The sequence below is a fragment of the Seriola lalandi genome, unplaced genomic scaffold (assembly GCF_002814215.2).
Source record: "Seriola lalandi dorsalis isolate HSWRI2012SDOR001 ecotype SW California unplaced genomic scaffold, Sedor1 jcf7180002054901, whole genome shotgun sequence".
NCBI lineage: Eukaryota > Metazoa > Chordata > Actinopteri > Carangiformes > Carangidae > Seriola > Seriola lalandi.
This window is the reverse complement of record NW_019525453.1, coordinates 7,965,759-7,989,750: the sequence shown is the minus strand read 5'-3', so window position 1 is coordinate 7,989,750 and position 23,992 is coordinate 7,965,759. Positions and strand designations below refer to the sequence as shown.

General features: G+C 40.1%; 1 protein-coding gene across 1 annotated transcript; it reads left to right on the top strand.

Moving 5' to 3' along the window:
• Positions 1-849: 849 nt before the first annotated feature.
• zdhhc14 (zDHHC palmitoyltransferase 14) lies at positions 850-22,537 on the top strand. Its single transcript, XM_023429956.2, has 9 exons — positions 850-1,635; positions 3,679-3,839; positions 6,561-6,704; positions 7,402-7,539; positions 11,296-11,344; positions 13,085-13,187; positions 13,387-13,496; positions 16,568-16,676; positions 17,585-22,537. The coding sequence occupies exons 1-9, from the start codon at positions 1,337-1,339 to the stop codon at positions 18,026-18,028; spliced, it is 1,557 nt and encodes a 518-aa protein (XP_023285724.1). The 5' UTR covers positions 850-1,336; the 3' UTR covers positions 18,029-22,537.
• The last annotated feature ends 1,455 nt before the right edge of the window (positions 22,538-23,992 follow it).

The following is a 23,992-nucleotide window of genomic DNA, read 5'->3' as shown; positions in this document are numbered from 1 at the left end:
AGAGTCACGGACACGGAATTCTGAAGCAAAGATCGTTTATTGTCCCTGAAGTGTGTTTCTGTAGGGGAAGCAATGAAGAGGTCTCATTCCGCTTCATAAAACTATTCGATTTATCATGTGTTTTATATGCAAAGTCGAATAAATATACTCTAATATTGCTATCTCTGAAGTGAAGAGAAGAAGAAGAAGAAGAAAGTAGCATAACATGGAAATGCTCAAGTAAATCAAGTAGTCTGTTAATTATTTTCCTGATTAATCCATTAAATGGCAGTAATCATTTTTCACAGCCCAACGTGATGCATTCAAATGCTTGTTTTGTTTTATTCATTTAACAAAGATTTAGTTAGTGTCATATGGTGATGAAAAGCATCAAATTCTCACAATTGTGAAGCTGGAACCAACACCTTTTTTTTACCCTTTTGCTCAAAAAACAACTAAAACGGATGTCTTGTTTATGAAATTTCAAATATTAAAATGTAATGCTCCAATTGATAATAATATAAAAAATAAAAATATTTTTTAAAATCTGTAAAAAAAAAAAAAAAAATGTGTTTATGTACTTCACTTTTATTTATTGTCTGAACCGTTTGGCTTGTTTATAAATTTTCTACATTTTGTAGAATGTGAGCTCAAATCCCCAAATACAGACCGATCTGCCAGTTATTTGTTAGTTCACTGTAAACTGAATTTCTCTAGGAACTCTTAAGCAGCTAGAAGCCTGATCTTTTTTTCTCTGCAGAGTGGTTAATCTTCGTCAGTTTAGGATCTGTGCAGCCCTGGAGTCGGAGCTCCAGCAGCTCTGCGGAGGATCAGGATGCTCTTCACGTTCTCCTCCTCCTCCTCCTCCTCCTCCTCCTCCTCCTCACTGACACAGACCATCTGAACGTCAGTGCCGCTGCTGTCTAACGATCCGGACCCGGCTCACACCCGGTGCGTGTCCCATCCACAATCGGATCCGTTGCTGTCCTTGGATAATAAAGGCTGGATTATGTGAGGGGGGACGCTGCATGGGCACGAGGCGGGGGTGTTGTGGTGTTTGTTTTTATTTTTTTTGTTGTTTTTTTTCTTTTTGGATTTTGGACCCCGTGAGCCTGCGTGAGACCACGAGTTGATGTTTGTTTACGAAATATTACAAAATAAAAGCCGACGATTTTTGGATTAAAATGCAGGGTTTCCTTTTATTGTGGCTCCTGAGAAGAAAACCAGACCTGAGGATTCACGTTGGAGGCTGACTGAGCATTTGGAGAGCCTGAACGCACCAGCAGCACGCGCACAGCTCTGATTGTATTTGAATTTTTCTGTCTGTATTTACCTGTCCGCTCACCTGTGTGGACACATGTCTCAGACCCACCATGCGGCTCTGGACCAGCACCAGCACCAGCAGCAGCCGGGCCAGTACAACCAGATCTGCACCCGCAGCAGCAGCAGCTCGACCCCGGCCGCCGCAACCGAGGGAGCAGAGCCGTCCTCCTGCCCGGGCCAGAGGAGCCGGACCGCCCGTAGGAAGTGGCAGGTGTTCCCGGGGAGGAACCGGTTCTACTGCAACGGGAGGATCATGATGGCGAGACAGACCGGGGTTTTCTACCTGACCCTGGTCCTCATCCTGCTCACCAGCGGCCTCTTCTTCACCTTCGAGTGAGTAAACACAGCCACGTTTTGTCTTTGGGGATTATAATCTGAAATTTAAATCCAGTTTGAAAAAAAACAAAACCTTTAAAGGTCCTGACCTCTGATCCCCGCTGGTGTTTGTGAGGTCAAACAAAAACAAATGAGTTGAGAACTGACTGTGTTAAAGCACAGTCTAAAGGAAGAATGAACTGAACAGTATTAATAGTGAATCTGTTTATTCACTGTGAATATTCTAATATAAGTATAAACATCATCAATAATAGCTGCTGTTTGTAACTACAAACATCCTGCAAGGGTCCCCTGGATACAGACATGTAAATGCCCCCCAGCCCTCCAACACAGGAGCAAGACCCCCAGACTGAGAGAGACACAAAACAACCACAATGCAATGTGATAATTTTGTCTCTTTGTGGTTGTTTTGCATCTCTCTGTTGTCATTTTGTCTCTGAGTGTCACTGTTTTGCATCTCTTTGTCGTCATTTAGCATCTTTTGTCGTTTTGCATCTTTTTCTCGTGGTTTTGTCTCTTTGTCGTCTTTTTGTCTCTTTGTCTTTTGCATGTTTCTGTTATGTCTTTGTGGTCATTTGATTGACTTTCAGAGATATTGACAGTCACTTCAGACAGAGGTTCTGACCCGGAGGTCTTGGATCTTGGGCCCATTCAGCAATCTGTCCCTAAAAAACCAACTACCAATAACAAACCTCAAATAGTTCAAATTATTTGAGCTTTCACTTTTTTAACTTATATGCTATACAAACACATGGGCAGCGCAACAATGCCTACAGTGTTTTCTGTATTTGTTGGGGTCAGGTAGAATGACTTTGTCACGACTTTCAATCAAATGTTGTCGACTTTGTTGTCAATGACTCTGGATTCACAGATTTGTTTTTCACGAACATATTTTGGACATGTGCAGTGAAATGTGGGGTTGGAAGACTCCAGAGGAGCAGCCTTCAATCAGACAATGACTCAAGTGAAATCTACAAGAAACAAGAAATGAGAGCTTTGATGTACAGCCCTCAAATCTCCTTTTATCTCAGATTTCTGTCACTAATCTGATTTTTGTTTCTTTGCTGATCCTCTTGTAGGTATCTTCTCACCTGAACATAAACTGAGCAGTTTCATTTTCCTCTTTTTTATTTACTCACTCACCGGATCTTTGAAGGTGTAAATTTTTAGTATTTTGTGACTTTTCTAGGATTCTGTCAATCTTTCGTTTCGGGAATAACTGCACTCTTCTACCTCTTCAGGCCTCTTAAAGCCATTTAATGCAGCAATGTCAAAAGAAACACATAGATGTCGTGTGTTCTATCAGTCTGGTTGAGAATAATAATCCCTAAAATCTTTTTGATTTTTATTCACTTTTTCTCCCAAAGTCACATTTAATACAAATACCAAAACTCAATGAGAGTGATATGTTTGTAATCCAGGTCCTTAATTCCCCTTTAAATCCCCATGACATATAAAAATACCAGAGTAAATGATCTGTGTCGTCAGTGGAGGCTTCAGCTCCGGCTCCTCCAAACCTCAGGCTGTTTTCTGCTGCTTTGATTTGTTTCAGTGGATTTTACTGACAACAAAAACAAAACACAGACACACAAACATATAGTGATGAGAGGAGCCGTGTTCACTGTCATCAGGTAAAAAGCTCGTCAGTTTCAGCCATAAAAGGCGTCATCAAAGCTAAATTTACCTGCCTGAGTGTCAGCTCAGAGCGACTCTCCGTTCCTCTTCGTTAACTCGATCCTGTGCTTCAGACCCGGTCCCTGCAGACCACCACTGATCCACATCTGAGCCAGAACTGAAGGATTTCATGTTTGGATTTATTCACATAACAGTGTATATTTCTTTTCAGAGTCACTGTGAAAGGATTAGTGATAGAAAAATCCATAATCACAATCAAACCTGAAACACACTTGAAATCAAATCCTCCGAGCAAAGAGTCAGGTCAGGTTGGAACAACAAGTCCTGAAAACACCAGAGATCTCCTGTGATTGGCCGAGAGTCCTCAGTTTGTTTTTGATTGTCCCACCTCCTTTGTTTCTGCAGCTGTCCCTTCCTGGCGTCAAACCTGACCCCGGCCATCCCGGTGGTCGGCGGCGTCCTCTTCTTCTTCGTCATGGGGATGCTGTTCAGGGCGAGTTTCAGCGACCCCGGAGTCCTGCCCCGAGCCACGCCGGACGAGGCCGCCGACCTGGAGAGGCAGATCGGTAACCAATGGAAACACAGACGCAAACATATGAGATCTGGGTGTGGTGTTTCCTGGACACAGCCTGGATGTGACGTTGTGGATTAGTTCCAGTCACATGGGTCCTGGGTCACTTTTTATTCCCAGACCGCCCCTGGTTACAATAATCCCGAGGCCTGTACTACGAAGCAGGATCTGAGGTTATCGAGGTAACTTCAGGTTTAACCCTGGGTTTTCAGTCCTACGACGGTGGTTCACTTGTTACCGGGGTAGATCACCATGGTAACTTATGCTGAACTCCTAACCTGCTCCAGAGCAGGTTAATTTAGAGGATCAGATCAAAACCTGTCAACAGCCAAACTACTGACCAATCAGATACCTGGAAAACTGAGTCATCATTCCTACAGGATCCTGACAGGGACAAAAGAGTTTACAATAAAGTGATCAATTATAACGAGCAGTAGACCTTTATATAAATCATTTTGCTGTTCCAGACCAGCATGTGTCCACTCTATACTCTCGACTATTCTAGCTTCATTTGAACCAAACACTTCCTGACAGTGATGAAGCTTTTACTCTCCTCTTCATCACTGCAGCTCAGAACAACATCAGGACACTCTGTGACCATCATGTGATCATACTGTTTACCTTTCACCTTGTGGAATGTCATTTTTGGACGTGGTTATTACCGAACTTACCTGCAGGTGTCAGCGTTTCTTCTGACGATGTTGCTTATAATTAACAACTCCGCCTCTCTCACATGAAGCTGCTTGTACCTGGACATGTAAACCCAGGGTTCACTGAACCAGCTGATGACCTGCTTCATAGTGCTGTTGTAGTAATGTTAGGCTCAGTTAACCCAGATAACTAAAAGTTATCCTGGGTATGTTGAACTTGCTTCGTAGTACAGGCGTAAAATGTAAAAGCTGTTTTGCGAAAAGAAAATATCAGATCCCATTTTTTCATGTTTTTTTTTCCATAGCTTGTCCAAAATAAAACCAAAGTTCTTCACTATAGTCTTGATATCTGGAGTAAAGTGACCGAGCAGCAGCTGGATTTGTTTGAGGAGGTTCTCAGGGTGTCGAGAGCGACCATCATCAGTTTCTTTACTTTGAGCAGACTTTTCATCTGTTTTCATGACATACTTCTGATTTTAGCATCCAGACCTTTAGGCCATTCTTTTGTCGTTAGCGTCACCTCTTATCACCCGTGACGTCTCCTCGCTGTCAGTGTCCACGTCTGTTCAGGTTTTGTTCCTATCAGAGGGACGAAACTGTAAATCAGCTGCAGAATAATCCACTCACTAACGATATATGAGTCATTACAGGAGCCGCTCACCACCTCCTCCAGTCAGTGTGTGTGTGTGAGTGTTTAGATGTTTTGTGTGTGAGTATGTGCAATCACATGTCATCTCTTCAGTTTCTCTGTCAGAAATGCGTCTTGGCGAATCAGTCAGTTGCCACAGAAACTGAACCGTCACCGTCGAAGCTCTCTATCTATTTATGGAAACCTCTCATTATTCTTTGTTTATTTATTTATTCATTTATTTATTTATTTATCTCTGTGGCGGATACAGAATCTGTGCAGCTGTCAATCACCTCAGAGCCGGGGCCTCTCCGATGACCAAACATGGGCACTGATCTCTGTCTGGGTTTGTCTCAGCAGGACAGAAGCTGGATGTTAGTGTGAGGGGGGGAGGGAGGACGGAAAGGCTGTTCCTGATGGTGGTCAGGAATTAATTCAGCGACGCACACCTTCACACGACATCCTTACGTCCTCACGTCCTGACAAACTATACTATAAGGACACACAAGTAAATATGAAGGTATGAAGGTAATATGAGGTTCTGGCCCAGGGTCAGGATGCCACTGAAGAGACACACGGAGACAAAGAGATGAAAAAAACAACCACATCAACAAGTAAGAAGGCCATAAAGACAGAAAAAACATGGTTGTGTTGCAGGAAGTGGAGCATCTAATATCTAAACAGCTGAAGTCTTGGTCACATCATCATTTAAAACCAGCAAAATCAGTGACTTTCAATTGAATTTCCACAGTCAGAGGATTTGCTCTCAGGTGCAAAGCAATCCCACATGAATCTTTTGTACTGAGTTTAACTTTGTTGAACTTAGACATTAATTTGACTGGCACGGAATCATCTTGGCTTAGTTGACCTTTGATGGAACGGAGAGTCCAAAATGGAGGGAAAATGTAGTTTGATTGATGTTTAGTGTGAAAGGAGTCCGTGGTAGTGATGAACCTGCAGAGAATTATCACATGATTGTTATTACCACCAATACAGTGCAGGAGCGGAAGTCGTAGCAGTCAGATCAGCTTGTGTTTTCCGGTTGTCCGTACCTACGTATGTTCCGTACTGCACCATCCATCAATCTGTCCCATTCTCATGGACGCCATATCTCAGTAACACCTTGACGGAACTTCTTCGAATTTAGCCCAAACGTTCACTAGCACTCAAGGATGAACTGATTACACTTTGGTTGTCAAATGTCAAAGCTCAAGGTCACGGTGACCTCACAAAACCCTTTTTAGCCATTACTCAAGATTTCACACAGAAATTATGACCATGGTTAATATTGTGTATGACTCTGGATAAACAGGGATGTAATCTGAAACTAGTCTGAGTGGAGGATGCAGACAACTGTCAAGCAGTCATTCTTGTTTGTTTGTTTGTTTGTTTTTTCTTCAATAATTGAACTGTTGTTTTGTGTTTGTTTGTTTTCCAGACTCTTCGGGCTGCTCCAGACCTCCTCCTCGCACCAGAGAGGTTCTCATCAACGGACAGACGGTCAAACTGAAATACTGCTTCACCTGCAAAATCTTTAGACCGCCTCGAGCGTCACACTGCAGCCTGTGCGACAACTGTGTGGGTCAGTGTCAGAGTGTGTGTCGGCTTTGCCTACTTGCCTCCATTTACACTCCGCTTGGAGGACGCATGCCGTACATCCACAGTAGAGCATTGTCTACGTTTTCCGCGCGCGCGCACTGAGAATTAAGTCTGGGGAATTTCCTCTGAATTGCGACACGATTGTTTGTCTTTGTAATTTTTTTTTTTTTAACTCTCTTAAAACTCAGTGTCCATTTGTTTTGAACGTGCACAGTTGGTTCCCTGTAGCGTAGTAATTTGTTAGTACATTTTTTACGTCGGACAAATACGTCTGCACGTACATCCTCTGATGACAAAAACCCTCACCTATTCGCTGATGCAGAAAGTATAACACTGGCTTTAGACTCATACACTGCATCCCCTGGGGTTTGTTTCCAGCCTACACACAGATTGCTTGAGTTGGTTACAACTGAAAACTCTGCAGACAGTCAGGCCTGAGAAACGGCTCCGCTGTATTTGTTGACGTGTTGACAATGTGTAATTATCGTATTCTCTTGAAGGACGCTGGAATTAACTTCAATCAAAGATGAGACAGTGAAGGGCAGAGCTCTTTGTCGTGAAGATGGAAATACAAATAGAGTCATTTATTCTTTGTAGTAAAACAAACTGTGAGACGACGTGACAGTTTTTCCTTTGCGAGTTTGAAGTGATTTGAAATTCAGTTTTATTTTCCTCTTCAGAGCGTTTCGACCACCACTGCCCCTGGGTGGGGAACTGCGTCGGACGGAGGAACTATCGCTTCTTCTACCTGTTCATCGTCTCGCTCTCCTTCTTCACTATCTTCATCTTCGCCTTCGTCATCACACACGTCATCCTCAGTGAGTAACGCCGACAACTCTGCTGCTGCTGCTGCTGCTGCTGCCGCCTCCTCTGCACCGTTTCTACTGTGATTCACTTATTGATTTCTTTATAAAACAACCTCTGACTCTTCAGCTGCTGCACGGATTCTTTTAATAATGTGACCCAGTCAGATCTTTTGTTCACACACACACACACACACACACTATCTAATCTTTCTTTCTTTTTTTTAAGTTCATGTTTGACAATTAGGGGCGAGGGAAGCAACATAACGCAATTGTAATCAGGCATTGCAAAAAAGGAGAATCATTTATTTTTTTTACTATAATTCTATCCAGTAGAGTAAGTAACATAATGACTATTAGGTTTCCAACACTGTTTGTAATAAAACATCTACAAGCAAAAATCTGGGACAAAATCTTTCAAATGGGGGTCCGTGGTCTAACTTTAGTCAGTTTAGGGGTCCTCGATGTGAAGCAGTTTGAGAACCACTGATTTAAATGATGATTTCACTGAGAAACTTAGATAACAACCAAAAACATGACACGTGACAAATGAAAAGCGCTTCGGTTGGAGCCAAATCAGTGAAACAAACATAACAGAAGGTTATTTGAAGTCCACTCAGGGTCACAAGTAGCTCATATAAAAGGCAACCACCCTTTACAGGCAGTTCTTATGTGTAAAAAAAAAAACACAGAGTTAATACACAACACAATGCAGACAGCAAGGATGACATTTTAGGTCTGCAGCCATGAATGAGATACTCTGTTTATTTTTTCACTAACTGATTAATCATTGAGAGGCTACACTAAGTCCCCATTTATCATTTATAAACAGTACATAAACATTTAATGACTACACATAATAATTACATCCCTGTTGGCTGATTTTCGCTCTGACATTTGAGTTCCTGATATCACAAGTTAACACTAACGACTAATCAGTCTAAAAACTGACAGATTTCTTAGTAAACCTGTGGTTGGTTTTATTTTGAAAAGCTCACCCTGTTATTTTCATCGTTGTTTTGCATATTATAGGTCACAGAGGTTGTTGTGTTTGAGGCCCGGCTGTGTCTCTTTCTGTTGTAGCTGCAGCAGCTTTTCATCAGTGTAATGGATGAATGGAAGCTCGGCCGTCGAATGTCCCGTGATTGACAGGCTGTCGGAGAGAGGCTGATACTGCAGTGTGTTTACTGAAGCCGATCGATCAGACCGCAGCGGCACTTCATGCGGACCCTGCTGGATCAGACTGTTTACATACAGAAACCTGATTACTGCTAGAGATCAGGAGACCGGACTGTGTGTTTACATGATATATGATAGTCTAAACATCATTTTATGTGTGTTGCTTTTGCTTGTCTCGGTCTAATGGGTGTTTTGAATTACCTAGGTCTTGTGTTTGTTTTGACTTTCATCTCATTGGTGTTTTAACTAGGTCATGTCTCTGGTCTCATGGGTATTTTTACTGGAAGTTGACTCAGTCTCATAGGCGTCTTAACTTAGATTTACCAAGGTCTCATATTTAAACTTGTCTCCTCTTGTAGGTTTTGACTTGTCTCAGTCCCATGGGTGTTTTGACTTTGACCTGCCTAGGTCTTGTGTTTGTTTTAACTTGTCTCATTGCAATGGTATTGAGGAAGAATATACACAATCTTCAGTGTATTCAATGTAGACTTGCTGACACCTACGAACAACTCTATAACCCTACTGAGCTGGCCCCTTGATCCTTTCATCAAGGAGAACACCCCTTCTTCCCCCTTACATCACCAACGCTTCATTGTCTTAACAACATCTTACCTGTGCATATGCTGATTCAGTCTAAGGGCCCTTCCTGCCCTACCTGTGGATATGCCGATCCAGCCTAAGAGGCCCTCCTACCCCCTTGATAACTTGAACCTAGGTGTTACACTTTTAGACCACTAGAGAACGTCACCTTTTGTTTCTAATTTCCTTTCTTGTCTGACCAAATGTCTGTAACCCCAGGTATATGCAAATACAGTTCTGTCCATCCCATTGTCTTCAACTGTATAACTGTCCCCCTGCCCTACACTCTGGGTCAGTCTACTGCCTCATACCCGCTCTGTGTCAGCTGGCTCACCGTATCCTGGGATACCATTAAACTTCACTACAGCAAACTTGAAACTAAGGACTTGTGCCTGTTTTGTGGATTTTTTGACTCCATCTTGTCTCGGTCTTGTGCATTTTATGATTCAGACTTGTCTTCATCACTACTCAACGATAAAGAAATCTTGCAGAAAAAAAAAAAAGTTGACCAGTTGTTGACTGTGAACTGTGCAGGGAGATTTTAATAGAAACTTAAACCAGTGGCTGCCTGGAAGGTGGGCTAAAACTTTTCATTATTTTATGTGTCTGGATCTAAAACCGCCTGCTGATCCTCCCCATCACACTCACTGGCCTAATTCTCCGTGTTCAGGCGGCTGATGTTGTTTTCCTGCCCTGCAGGTCCAAACTGTCAGGAAACTGTATCCTCGGGCTGCTTCACATTCAAACTCTAACAACCGGCTGACTGTCTGAGATAAACCCGTGTCTTCCTCTGAACACTACGCTGCTTGTTGTCTGTTTTTAGCAGCAGAGCTATAAAAAGATCCAGCAGAGTGTCGTGACTTTGATCTACAAGAAGTAAATTTAGAGATCAGTAAATCTGTGTACTGACGGCTTCAGCTCATTACTGGAACCCATGCTGTTGGTGGTGTTTAAGTTTGTTGTGGGGAGTTTTTCTCCAGCAGTGAGGTCTGGAAGGCAGTATCAGCTACTCCAGTCTAAAACTATGGTTCATGATAAGGAACCTAAAACTCACTGTGCATATTCACGGACCTTAGAGGTTAATCTCTAATGATGTTGGAGATCTCCTGATCTTTTCTCTGAAGCCACTTCCCAATCGTTCAGAGATCTGTGGACTGGTTTTCATTAGTGTATCTTTAAAACTCTAAGGATCACGTTTAGGGTTGCAATATATTAATCATAGTCTGATCGTCCTATCATCATCCTGTAAAATAGCCGATATGATCGAATGTAACTCTCTTCGATTCTGACAGACTTTGCATCAGAAAGATGAATGTATTTCCAGACATAATATTTGAATTAAATGATGTATGGTCGTCAGAGGAAAATGAAGCAGGGAAGCCTGGATACTTCAGCGCACACCTGACATAACGTGTGGACAAAGTAGTAAGATAGATTTCACTGTGCAGGTCAGGAAAATGTTTGTGTTGCTTAGCAACAGTCCAATACCAGTCCAGTTGATGAACTATTTGTGTTGGTGTAGCCAAATAAATGATGAAAAAATAAAAGTATGTTGTTGCTTATTTAAGCAAGATCACACGAGAGGGAGCGATGCTGTACTGAATATCAGCACGGCTGTGATTTGGTCATAGGTACAAGGTCGCAGGCCGAGTACCAGACAATCACATGAATGCTGACAAGGACTTATGCTAATCATTATATGATGACGGCAACATACAAATAATCTATCATGCTAAATGTTTGGCTATACTAAACGTTAGCATTTCTGCATAATAAGATGTTAAAGGCGAAATGCTAAATTTCTGATCATTCAAGAGAAAAACGAGAACAGGAAAGAGCAGCAACATACGGTTGCGTATTGTCAACATAGCAATGGAAATCAATATTATGTCTACACATGATTACTACATGATTGATTTGTATCATGGATGTAGTAAATAAAAGGGGACTGAGGACGGAATACATGCTAAACATTACGAACTAACCTGAACACAGACTCTCTCCTCTCTGCAGGATCGAACCGGACGGGTTTCCTGAGCGCGCTCAAAGACAGTCCGGCCAGATATCCTTTCACCGCAGGGAGGTCACTGTTTAAAGGGTGGATGGACTCGGAGATGCCTCATGTGACTTTTTTAACTTAGTGACTCTACAACCCTGCTAAAGTTGACACACTGTTTTCACAGCTCACAGAAAATCAAAAACAGGCACTAATTACCCCTCATACATTCCTCTGTCTCTCTGTAAGTTAATAGTGTGTGTATGTGTGTGTGTGTGTGTGTTTCTGATAAATCAATAGCTCTAACACCAACCACAGGTCAATGAAGTCCCATAATGCATTGCCAAGGTCAAACATTAGCCGTGCCACACACTCTGAGAGCCATACACACATTTACACCCAACTCCACCAGCTTCTTCCCTCTGCTCTTTCTACTGTTTTCTATATGTTTCTACTGTAGATACAAGTTATCAGCTGTGGTCCCAGCTCATTCACCTCAGTTTTCCTGGACCTGTTCACACTGTATGTAACAAATGAAAATAAGGTCAAATGAGGCAAAGGAACAATCAAAGACAATATAAAAAATTTTGAATTTCCTGTTAGCAATTTTCTTATTAACGCATAATTTTATGGATCCTGTATTCCTGGAAACTTTGCTCTTAATTTCAAAAAAGAAATTGCTGCTAATCAACCGATTAGCAGCAATTTCAAAAGACAAAGATATTTGCAACGAAGCCGAACTATAAGAGAAACTACAGCTTTGTTGGATATTGGCATCAGTTCATTTGTGCTATTTTTCACCTACCTTCTGCATCATTTCCTGTTTTGTTTTTTTCTCAAAAACTGAAATTAACGAGTGAGTACTTAATAACTTTCTCAGTTTCCCTTTATAATCAGTAGCAAAGCACATCAGCCTTTCTTGGAAATATTCAAGTAATAAAGAGATAAATGGCCGCTTGTTTTAAGGAAATTATTTGGAAAGTTTTTAGGAAATTACCTGGAAAATATGGAACCTGGATCTGGAGCCAGGTTGCGAAATCTAAAGAAGAATTCTCATTCAAAATTAATAATTTTTTTCTTAGTGAGTAGCATATATTCAATGCGCAAATATAAAATGTATTAGTATTTGTGGTCAGGATCTCTAGAAGGTTTAAAACTTTCTTTTTTGATACTACTGCAACAAGTTAAACAGTAAAGTTGGAAATGTTCAAATCCTGCTTATAGTGGATTTTATGTACCCGGCGGGTGTCATGGAGTAAAACATTAACAATTTGTGCACACAAAAATTAGTAAATCACATTTTTAAAACATTTTTTTGTGCTAAAATTATTATTTTCTGCTCTTGAATGATTCATTTGTGCTCACCGATTAAAAGGACATAGTGATAAAGGGTCAACCCACTCATTTTACATGTGTGATATTCAGTTTACTTGTCTTAGTTAATCCTGTACAGCCTGTGGAAACCGATGTCTGATGTTTTCTTTGGCTCTGCAGCAGAAAATAACCAGGGTTAGGACTTGAGGTGTTGCAAACTTGGTGTGGAGTTTGAAAGACATGGCTGTTTACCAGGCATGGAGGCTCTAATTAAAGACAAAGATAAATGTAGGCTCCTGTGTTTTTGGACTAAAAGTCAGGATATATCCTCTTCTGCTGCTCAGACTTTAACCATTCAGGGAATAAAATTTGTATCATCTACTTTGTTTTTGTTGAGCACAAACTTTTAACCACATGTCTCCAAAATCCCAGTCATAAAGATGTGTGATGACAATCCAAACATGACGTCTTGTCCTTGACTCTGTTCTGCACCGTCCTGGAGGTGGTGGTGTGTTTCTTCTCCGTCTGGTCGATTGTTGGTCTATCGGGGTTCCACACCTACCTGATCAGCTCCAACCAGACCACCAACGAAGATGTGAGTATAAAAAGCCTTAAACTGTGGTCCGAGGACCAACGGGAGGCCCCTCCCTCCAGGAGGAGGGGGACTAGTCTGATTTCAGAATGGTTACCAATGACTGTTTTTGACCTGGTCATGATATTTGTGTTTATTAACTGGACCAACATTCATGTCTGTGTTTCTGTCCTGGTCTGGTCTTGGTCTGGTCCTGGTTCAGATTAAAGGGTCATGGTCCACCAAGCGAAGTAAGGATAACTACAACCCCTACAGCTATGGAAACATCTTGACCAACTGCTGTGCTGCTCTATGTGGACCTCTGCCTCCCAGGTCAGTATCATCCTCTGCTGCATCAAACTCAGGACAATCAGGACTAAACTCAGGATGATCAGGACTAAAGTCAGGACTAAACCCAGGACTATCAAGACTAAACTCAGGATGATTAGGAATAAACTCAGGATGATCAGGACTTAAGTCAGGACTAAACCCTGGACTATCAGGACTAAACTCAGGATGATCAGGAATAAATTCAGGATGATCAGGACTAAAGTCAGGACTAAACCCAGGACTAAACTCAAGACTAAACTCATGACCAAAATCAGGACCAAACTCGGGACTGTCAGGACTAAATTCAGTACTTAACTCAGGATCAAACTCAGGACTAAACTCAGTACTATCAATGTAAAGTGTGTAAACACTTCTATTCCTTATTCCTTCAGCTTCAGCCACTGGACAACCAATTACAAAAATATTCAAACTTTATGAAAACAGCTCGCCTCACACCTTCCATCATATCTACTTCATTTTTTTCTCTTCCTCCTCCTCCTCCCTGAGCTGACGGTGTGTTTCTGTGTTTAATGAGGACAGTTTTCAGCTGAGACCTTGCTTGAAATAATTACACTCTTCTTTTCCCTCCTCGTCCTCTCAGACAGTTTCTCGCCGCCCCCCTTCGCTGCCGACGAACTGAGCTGCAAAATTAATCAAAAAGAGAGTCTCAGGATGAATCGCTGCAGTTCATCTTTGAGAGAGAGGAATAATATCGGCCTCCTCCTCATCAGTTTTTATGTTTCCATCCACAGACTTCTTCTGTCAAATTACAGCATTTGAGGGGATAAACTGTGGGATCCATCTGCAGACACTTTCCCCTCTGTCCTTACTGCTTTCTCAGAGTAGCTGGTTTGAACTGTTTCACTTAGCTGGTCTGAAATTTAATGGGAGCAAAGCATAATTAAAAGAGGAGTGGATTTGGGAAATATTACCATACAATCTTAGTTATAATATACACCGCATGCCATTTAAGGGTTGCTTCACCCAAATTACAAATACATAAATGAGTAAAAAAATTTTTAAAAAGCCATGTAGAGGGGTAGATTTAATTTGAGATAGCTCTGTGATATTTCACCGATACAATGGAGGTGAATGAATTTAAACAAAATCACATTTAGACCAGTGGTTGCCAACCTGTGGCCTGCAAAGGTACTGCAAATGGACCGACAAATCATTTGCTATACAGTACATTTTTAAAACAAAATCATCTTTAAAAACATTCAAAATATTTAAAAAGTCATGTTTTTTTTCCTCAAATTTAGGCTTATTGCTGTGACAGGAACTTTTATGTTGTTGCTGGCCGGACCACATCTTGTACTTGTTTTGTTCTCTCGATTTAAAGGATTACATCATGGCAAAAACAAGTATCAAAATGGATAGCTGGTTGGCAACAGGAGGAATTAAAAGGAAAGAGAGTCGAGAGACAGATGATGAATCAACAAGTGACCTCCCCCCGTCAAACACAAAAGATAAATTGAGTTTCTCCTGCTTTCAGTTCAGTCCTGAATGTTTGATCGTTACCATTAAAAATAAAAAGTTCTCAGAGAAGGCATCATTTGGCCTCCATATTTTTACAGGGTTTAATGTGGGCTGCCAACATTTTGGAGATTTTCAAGTGGGACGTGACTAGAAAAAGGTTGGAAACCACTCACTTAGATAATTCAACCACAGTGTCTATAGTTTTCACTGGAACTACTTTCTACTGAAGAAGTAGTCCCTATGAAAACTGTCCACAGTTCTGTAGTCTGTGGAAACCACCCCACCCCAAGGCGGGTGATTGGCTGTGTGCCAATGTAGTAACCAGAGGAAAAAGATGGTTTGATTATTGATTGATTGATTGATTGATAGATTGTGTGATGGAGGCTGACATGAAATCATTGGCGAGATGGAGGAGTCTGCACAGATTAAAATAAATATATGAAGGATGATGGATGACAGAGAGCAAGCTGCCTGAGGGAAGGATCGTAGAGAGATGAATTTTCAAAATAAGAACATGTGTTAGCAGAGGAAGAAGGTGGAGATGTTTTTTCTTCTTCCAGGGCTGAACATATGGAGACTGATTCATTACACAGTCTGTGTGTGCGTGTGTGTGTGTGTGTGTTGACAGCTTATTAACATGTTGGCTTCACCTGCTGCCATCCATCTGCAAAAACATGCCTGTTTCAGCTCAAGTAGCAAAGGAACAGCAATGCTTAATTTTTCTTATTATTTTTATACGATATTTAACTTTTGAATATCCATTGCCCACCTGCTCAAGCCCCTGTATCTCCCCAAATAACAAGTCATTTTAAAAGGAGGAGGTGGTGGTGTGTTAGTTTGTCAGAAAACTAAATACAAAAATAGACAAACAGACAGAAATTGATAAGATGCCATTCACAGAGGCTTGATAAGATGTATTACTAATTTATAAATCATATACTACAGTTTTATAAATCACTTATAAGCCATTAATAAGAACATGTTTTGGGTTGCCAGGTTTTATAGACACTTTTTCTTTTTTTCTATCTTCTGAACAGCTGCAGCACATCTGGGCCGCAATCCATGTATAAACTGATTATTAACATTTACAACTGAAGACCTGATGGAGTATTTTATGAATGATTTATTAACATTTATAATTGCATATGACTGACTAGCTTTTGCTAATGGCTCATTATAAATTGAGAAACTCAGCGAAGAGGCTTTAATTGCAGTAATCCAGTGGAGAAGAAATAAAATCAAAGAAATCTGTATCAGTAAAACTAAAAACTGAACCACACAGGACTGAATGACCTTGCTAACAAAGAGCTGGCTGAACATGTGGATGCACGAAGTGATAACAGTTTCAGTTTTGTCAGAGTTTAGTTGAAGAAAGTGTGCAGACATGTAATTGTCCTCATGGCTTCACCGCTGTGCACATCAGCATATCGTCTGCATAAAAGAGACGGCAAATGTCATGCATAGACGAAGAAAACAAAATACACTTTGGCAAAATGTGTTTTATCAGAACGTCTTACCAATAAAGCTTGAATTTGAATTGAATAACAGAGGTACAGTTTTGCTGTAAACTGACTCAACATCTCCTTGTGTCCCAGTTTGATTGACAGGAGAGGTCTGATCCGGTCTGACACGCCTCAGACCACCTCCCAGTCTAACGGGACCAGTGGCAGCAGCTACGCCTCCACTCAGCTCCACAGTCACAAGGTAGGTGGAGGACCACACCACCTCTGACTCTGTACACCAGAGTGACAGTTGATCAATACTGACTTGATAGATTATATAAATCACCAGGACATGGAGGGAAAAAGATGCACAGCTTCTCTGAATAGAAAAACAAATCATTTACAATCATTTGTGCTTTGCTTAATTCAGCAAATTACAGTTTACTCCTTTCACACATCACAACATGACGAGTTCTATATATGATAAAACCAGTCATGTTACAAATTCCAACATTTACATAGCGGCATGCAAATATTTGGGCACCCCTGGTCAAAGTTTCTGTTACATTGAATAGCTAAGTGACAAAAGATCTGATCTACAAAAGGCTAAACGATGACACACTGGTCATCTATACCCATATGTATATGGATAAATGCCTTATAAATTTTATTTTATAATTTATAACAATTTTATATCAGACTACAAGTAAGGATTATTTTCATCATGATTTAATAACCCGATTATTTTCTCAGTGGATTGATTGAATGATTGTATGGTTTATTAAATTTCAGAAAATTGTTTTTCAAATTCAAAGTGACACCCTAACAATGTTTGTTTTGTCCAACCAACTGTCCAAACCTCATAAGTATCATAAATGAATTAGAACGATAAAAAGGAAAAGCAGCAAATCTTCACATTTGAGAATCTGGAACAATGAAATGTTTGGAATTTTTGTTCAAATAATGACTTGTATAAAAATACTGTTAGTTAGTTAGGTAGTTATGTTTTGTTTTTAAAAGTCTTCATCTGAAAAGGAACGAGTGGTGTGGAGTAAAAAGTAGAATATTTCCTTCTGAAATGTAAAGGGGAATGTGCTTTCCATTTTGCAGCTGATAAAAAACACAGAATCAGAAGAGACAAATTCCTCAAACCTCTGCTCTCTGTCTCAGTGTGATCAGGATCAGTGTCTCCAGAGCACCAAGTTTGTCCTCCAGGCAGCAGCCACTCCTCTGCTCCACAGCGACCCTGTGGTATTGGCACCTCTGCCAGGAAAGACCACCACCCTAGGGGGCCCCTGTGCCTACCTGGCCCCCACCCAGCAGTCCCTGCCATCCTGCGGGGGAGACGTCTTGACCATGAGGGACGCTGCTGCCGACTCTCACTGCCACCACCACCTCCACCATCACCACCATCACCACCACCATCACCTCGTCAGTCCAGAGGAAACACCATGCACCACGCCGCAGGGCGCCCTGCCTTGCCCCGCCCACCTGCACCTCCACCCCCAACCTCACCCACCTGTCCCCAGCCCCGCCACCCTCTACGATCCTGCCAGTCAGGACGCTCTGCACGAGGACTCGGTCAGAGGGCTGGTCAAACTCAGCTCTGTGTGAACCAAACTGACCACACTTAAATTTAACCTCCGTTTGACCCTTGTTTAAGTTTGGTCTCTATAGAGTGTGTTTCCATCCACCTGAATTTATTCATATTTTTTTCAATCTGTGCATTAAAAAACTTGAAGTGGAAACACCAGTTTTCACAAAATGTTTTTCCTGTTGTCTGAAGAGACAAAATCTAATTTCTTTTGTCCATTTTCTGGAAGTTCATTTCAACTTTGCGCAAAATGGGAAAATGGATGGAAAATTGACCGATGACATGACAGAGTCTATCGTTCCAGGGCAAGTCAAATGGCTAATTCCATTTTTTTAAAGACCTGTTACATGGGTCAAATATGTTGTGGAGCATAAAAAACTATATTGATCTCTGAGAGGTAGATGAGGTATAGTAGAATGTCTCAAAAATGTTAATACTCAAGTAAAAAATCTGAATCTCCAAACTACTCCAGAGTTGCTAAAAGTCTCTTCTGCAAACAGGCGACTTCTCTCTTTATGTCAAACATGACATTTGGTGGTTTTTAAAACCCTCTGCAGTTCTTTTTGGTCAATTTTTGCTGACTTTCTCTGCGTTCATTGTTATTTAATCAGTGCTTACCTCACATGCTTGGTGTATTTTCATTCAGTACAAACTCAGCCACTGTTTCTGGTTTAAATTATGTCAATTTAACAAAATAAAGAGAGGTCAGGAACCCAAAATAAACATGCAAAATAACAGCCAATGTACAAATCTTTAGTGATAATGACTCAAAGTATTACTATAGAATGGGTTAAGGTTGTAAAAGATATTGTTTCACTTTTTATACGCACAAACACGGCAGGAAAAATGTTGTAAATGAAACTATAATAGAGTCTGTTTACATTTATAAGTGATTTAATCCCAACTGGTTTTTGTGCCTTTTTCATTGAAAGTCTGGAAGTTAAGAACTGAAAAAATTCATGATTCACAGTTGTAAACATTTCTTTCAAAACCGTTTTTATATATAAATTGGATGTTATGTGAAAAGCTCAATTTCAGCATTTTCAACTGGTTTTCTCAGCTTGTCTCTGCATGATATCTAAATGAAGTTATGATGGTACAAATATGCTCACGGACTCTAGAGGGTTTTAAACAAAAATAAAGTTAATGTATTTGCAAAGGATCAGGTTTGAATGTGGAAGATAAGCAAGATGGTGTGTAAATTAAAAACTGAAAACTGAGTTTTGAATGAAGAAGAAGTCGCCAAATGATTTTGCTTTTTGCTTCCAGAAAGTATGAATGCCAAAAATACCTAAAATATTCAGACTTTTAAATATTCAGGATGACCTGTTTTACCATTTCTTTATCTGAGGTGAGACTGCTGCTGGACCAAAGCCATATTATGTCCTCATTCACCTTCTGCTTCTGTTTGTTAAACCCTCTTTTTTTCATTTCTCCAGGAACTTGACTTCACCCTCTTTCGTAGTCTCTGTGGACTTGATGAAGTCAATTCTGTGTCCTGCCACAGTGGACATTTAATCCAGAATAAGCTAGTCCAGTGCCAAATGGACATCCGCCTTCAGCTGCAGTCGAACCAGGACCAAAGTCACGACTGACTGTTTTTTTTTCACAAATCAAGTGGCTGCTCCAGGCAACTTAGTTGTGAAGTGTTTCAGTGATTATGTGGAATAATGAGGACTGACTGTTATTATCAGAAGAGCTAACCTGCATAAATCTTCAGGTTTTCATTTGATTCATGTAAAGCAGGAATCAGGACTGAGGTTCACATAGAACATCTGCAGACCCGAGTTCATCAGCTTGTTTTGAGCGAAGCACCAATACTGCCACATGTTCACCCGGAGTTCACTTCTTTAAATGATAATAATGAATATTAAAGGCCGGTCACATCAGAATTTAAAATGGCAAAATCAGTGGAGTTGCTCGCAAAAGGTGAAGAAAATCCACATAAATTTGCACCATTAGCCAGTATCAAACTGTCCCTGAGTGCATAGAAAATGGAGGAAGCTATTGTAGCTCATTAGCTGTGTGTCATCATCCAGTTTCCTTGAAGCCCCTCTGTCATAGTATAAAAGAAAATAAGAGCAATGGTGACACTGAAATCAGTGGCAGAAATACTGTATGTCCGTATGTTTGAATAAGTTGTGTGAATCATCCCTTTAGCAACCGAGCTAAGCTAATGAGCTAAGGAGTTTGCTAACTTGAAACACTTGTTAGCTACCCAGAAAGCAAAATATATCCAGCCTACTTGCGCCACATGCTTGTGTTTCTTCTGGCCCAGTATATGCCCTGTTCTGAGAACGCAAATCTGATCCATATGCAGCATGATTGTAACATATGGACAAATTCTGGCGCACACAGAAAATCTTCCAGTTGTCAGCCAACACAGGAGGATAACAGCCTAGATCTGCCCAGATGTGGAAGTATATGAGCCAGACTTGGGCTGAGGATTCAGGCATATGTTGGGCCAGAAGTTTCTTTTTGCTATTTGCATTGGGGAACGTTATTTCCTTCCCTCTTTTAAGAGGAGGAGTGTGGAGTGGTAAACAAATTGTCTGGGGCAGAAGAGAGAAAATAGAGCCAAAATCCACAAGCTATTAGGATGGTACAAATACGTTGTTTGCATGCATAAAATATGTGAACTTCTTGTCCCGTTAGTGACCAAGCTAACCAGCTTGCTAGCTAGGTCTTGGAGCTTTTTTTTTTTTTAATCATTCTTCAGTAATTCTTTATTGAATTACATGATGAACACAGTTGAGAAATGTCAGGGGGTCCAGTTCAGAGAAAATAGATAGAACTGACTTGCACTAGCATGTTCCCCGCTTGCTTAGCAGTTAGCTCACTGTACAGCAGTTCACCAGCTAGCCCTGCAATATGTTCACTACATCACCAAGCTTCTACACCAAATATTTCACTATTTCACAAAAGAATGAATTTTGTTGTACTACTACTATTAATTTTGGTGTTCCCATTTTATTTGACACAAACCTAAATTTAGGAAGCTGTTGTAGCTTATTAGCTGTGCATCAAAATCCAGTTTATTGTCATCAGAGTACTGCTCCATAACAGAGACATGGTTTACACACAGGAAGCAAACAGAAGGAAATCAAACTAATATAGCTTTTAAAAACCTGCTGAGACTGTCTTGTTAGCGACCAAACTAAGCTACAGGACGAGCGAATTTGCTAACTGAACTGTTAGCGTAGAGAGAGCTCTCTTTCTCCTCCCCTCTTCACAATTTATTGAAACTGGTAAATAATGTTGAACAAAATACCAAAACAGTAAGTACATCATCAAGCTTAAAGCACCAAATATTTCACAGCTTTCTGGTGAAACCAGGTTCTGGTGAATCCACCTGAATCTCCAAACAAACTAAACTTTATTTTACATTTTAGTGAAGATCCCACATGCAGTACAGACCAGTGGATGTATCCTGAGATAAAGATTGTGCTGTGACATTCAAAAAGTTGTGTGGCTCACTTGTTTTCAGTCTATAAATACAGCAGATATCCTTGTGTTGTAGCCACTCAAAAAGAAAATTTCAATGGGAAAATCAAAACTAAAGAGGAGAAAACTTTGTGGATACAACACTGAGACACAGATCTAAAAAAAAAAAAAAAAAGTCTTTAAAAGCATTGAATTCACTTCCCTAAAAAAGCCTTAAAAGCTTTATATTTCATTTACAAAGATCTTGAATATTTGGTCTTGCCTGCTGTAGACTGGAACATCACTTGTCAAACTCACATTTAAGCAATTAAATTATTTTTTAAGTGATTAATCACTCCTATTTTTCTGCTCCTTATCTGCATCAAGGTTGCATTAGTTAATTAATTTTATAACTAGGAATTGTTGTTTTATACAGTTGGGATGAAAACGTGATATTTGACAATAAATTCATGTACTTAGGCCTTATTGTTCCTGCTGTTTTCAAAGTTTTAAATTGCATCCTAATGCTCTTGATCCTCAAATGGTCTTAAAAAGTCTATAATGTCATTTGGTGAAACTTGCAGAAACCCTGTGGCATCTGTCAACAATGTGAGATATAATAATAAGCAATAAATGCCTTATTTTTTTATTTTAGTTAGATCTGTTTGTCATCAAAACAAGAGAAAAATCCACCCAGAAGTTTTGCACAAAACCAAGATAAAGAGAAAATAATCACTGATGTGAAGGTTTTCTGATGTACTGGAGACAGATGTCTTGATAGGTGACTTGTCTTGACCACTGCCTTCTGGGAATTGTAGGTCTAAAAATACAGTGCAGCTCTAAAGCTCTGGTGCAGCTGATATCAGCAGAGATGAACTTTGGTTTCCAGATGTTGACCAGATGTGGATGCAGGACTTTATGAATGAATCGTTCATCATGTTACCTTCACTTTGGGGATGATGAATTCATCCAATCAGCTCTGGAAAGACAGACTTGCTAATTGGACGATTGTGTGCTGCTTTGCATTGTGTCCAATAGTTATGAAAAAAAAACTGTTGTATTACCAACTGTGGATTTCAATAAATACGCTTTTTTAAATGGAATAACTTCTTCTTTATTTATAGTTTAAAGCATAAAGGATGAATCACGTTCAACTTGGCAGAATCACCTGGATCTATACCTGGCCAGGGGTGACCAGGTAAAGGTTCAGGACCCTGGATTAGAACTTCTGTAGGAAGTGAATGTTATCATTTTTTGTTGTAAAATCAATCAAATGACTACAAAGAGATACAAATCAGATGTAAAGGACTAAAAAGAGATATAAAATTAAAAAAAACATTGTCAAATGGCTAAATAGAGATGTCAAATGACTAAAAAGAGGCGATGCAATTAATAAGAGGCACAAAACGCCCTCAATGACCTCAACTAAACAAAAAACAGGAAGTGATCATTTTCACAGCTTTTGGATTAATGAAAAAAATAATTTAGTCAACGTTCTAGGTGAAAACAAAAAACGTATATGAAGAATATGAAATTTAGCCAATAACAGATCATATAGCCTATACACAATGGAGAATTCAAATGTGTGTTATGCTCTAGGATGTTAAAACTAACTCCTAATATAAATTGTCCCATTAATGAGTACAGATTTTTCTTTATTTGTCGAAACATAATTAACTGGCAGCTAGCTTTCTCAGACAAAGTAACATCGACACATAACAATGTGACCCAAATATGTCAATCTTTCGAAAATTAGTTCATCCCGATCGCTAGGGGGAGATACAGACTATGACGTAGATTTACACATAGTGTCGTTATCTTCCCGAGTAGCCAATCGGAGAGCTCCGTTCGGCAGTAACCTGGAAACAGTTGCCAGCTTCGCCTGCAGTGAAGAAATCAGTTTAATAACGTCTAGATTGAGAGGGGGAAATGAAGCTAAAACGTTTGTTTCAGAGGCTGAAACCTGAACAAATGAAAGGTACAACTCATCAGAAACACAAATATACAAGAATCCGGTCTTTAAATCTCCGTGCTATGTCGAAGTGACGAAGCAGAAAACGACAGGGTTGTGTTCCTTTGTTTTCTGATATTTTAACAGTTTTTAGATCCAAAACCGTTCAAGTCAGCTTTAGTTTTTATATCTGACAACACCCATGACAGCTCTAAATGCAGAGTTACAATCATATGTGGCATAAAAATATGATTTTTGGCGCTGAATTGTCATGGTGACTACGCCTTTACATGACAGTAAACAGCTGAAAGCGCGGCAGCGGGAAACTGACCACAAATAAACATAAACACCATCCCATACATATATTAATATGTATTGAAAGCTTAAACAAAAACAGATTGATGTCAGACGCTTTAAAATACTGAAATAAGAACGAAAATACAGTTGATGTCGGTTCATACTTATCCACTCTAACTTGACGGAATATTTGGTTGCAAAACCAAATGATCAGATATTCAAACCACTTTGTGTTTACATGACAATTTAAATGCAGTATAAACAAGTTATTTATGTTTTATGTTTCTCTTAATCCGCTAATATTTTATTACGG

Excerpts from the sequence above, each read along its gene's own strand:
- zdhhc14 (XM_023429956.2), top strand. The coding sequence starts at position 1,337 with ATGTCTCAGACCCACCATGCGGCTCTGGACCAGCACCAGCACCAGCAG. Across the intron at positions 3,840-6,560 it reads CGACCTGGAGAGGCAGATCG|ACTCTTCGGGCTGCTCCAGA; the intron begins GTAACCAATGGA and ends TTTGTTTTCCAG. Across the intron at positions 7,540-11,295 it reads CATCACACACGTCATCCTCA|GATCGAACCGGACGGGTTTC; the intron begins GTGAGTAACGCC and ends TCCTCTCTGCAG.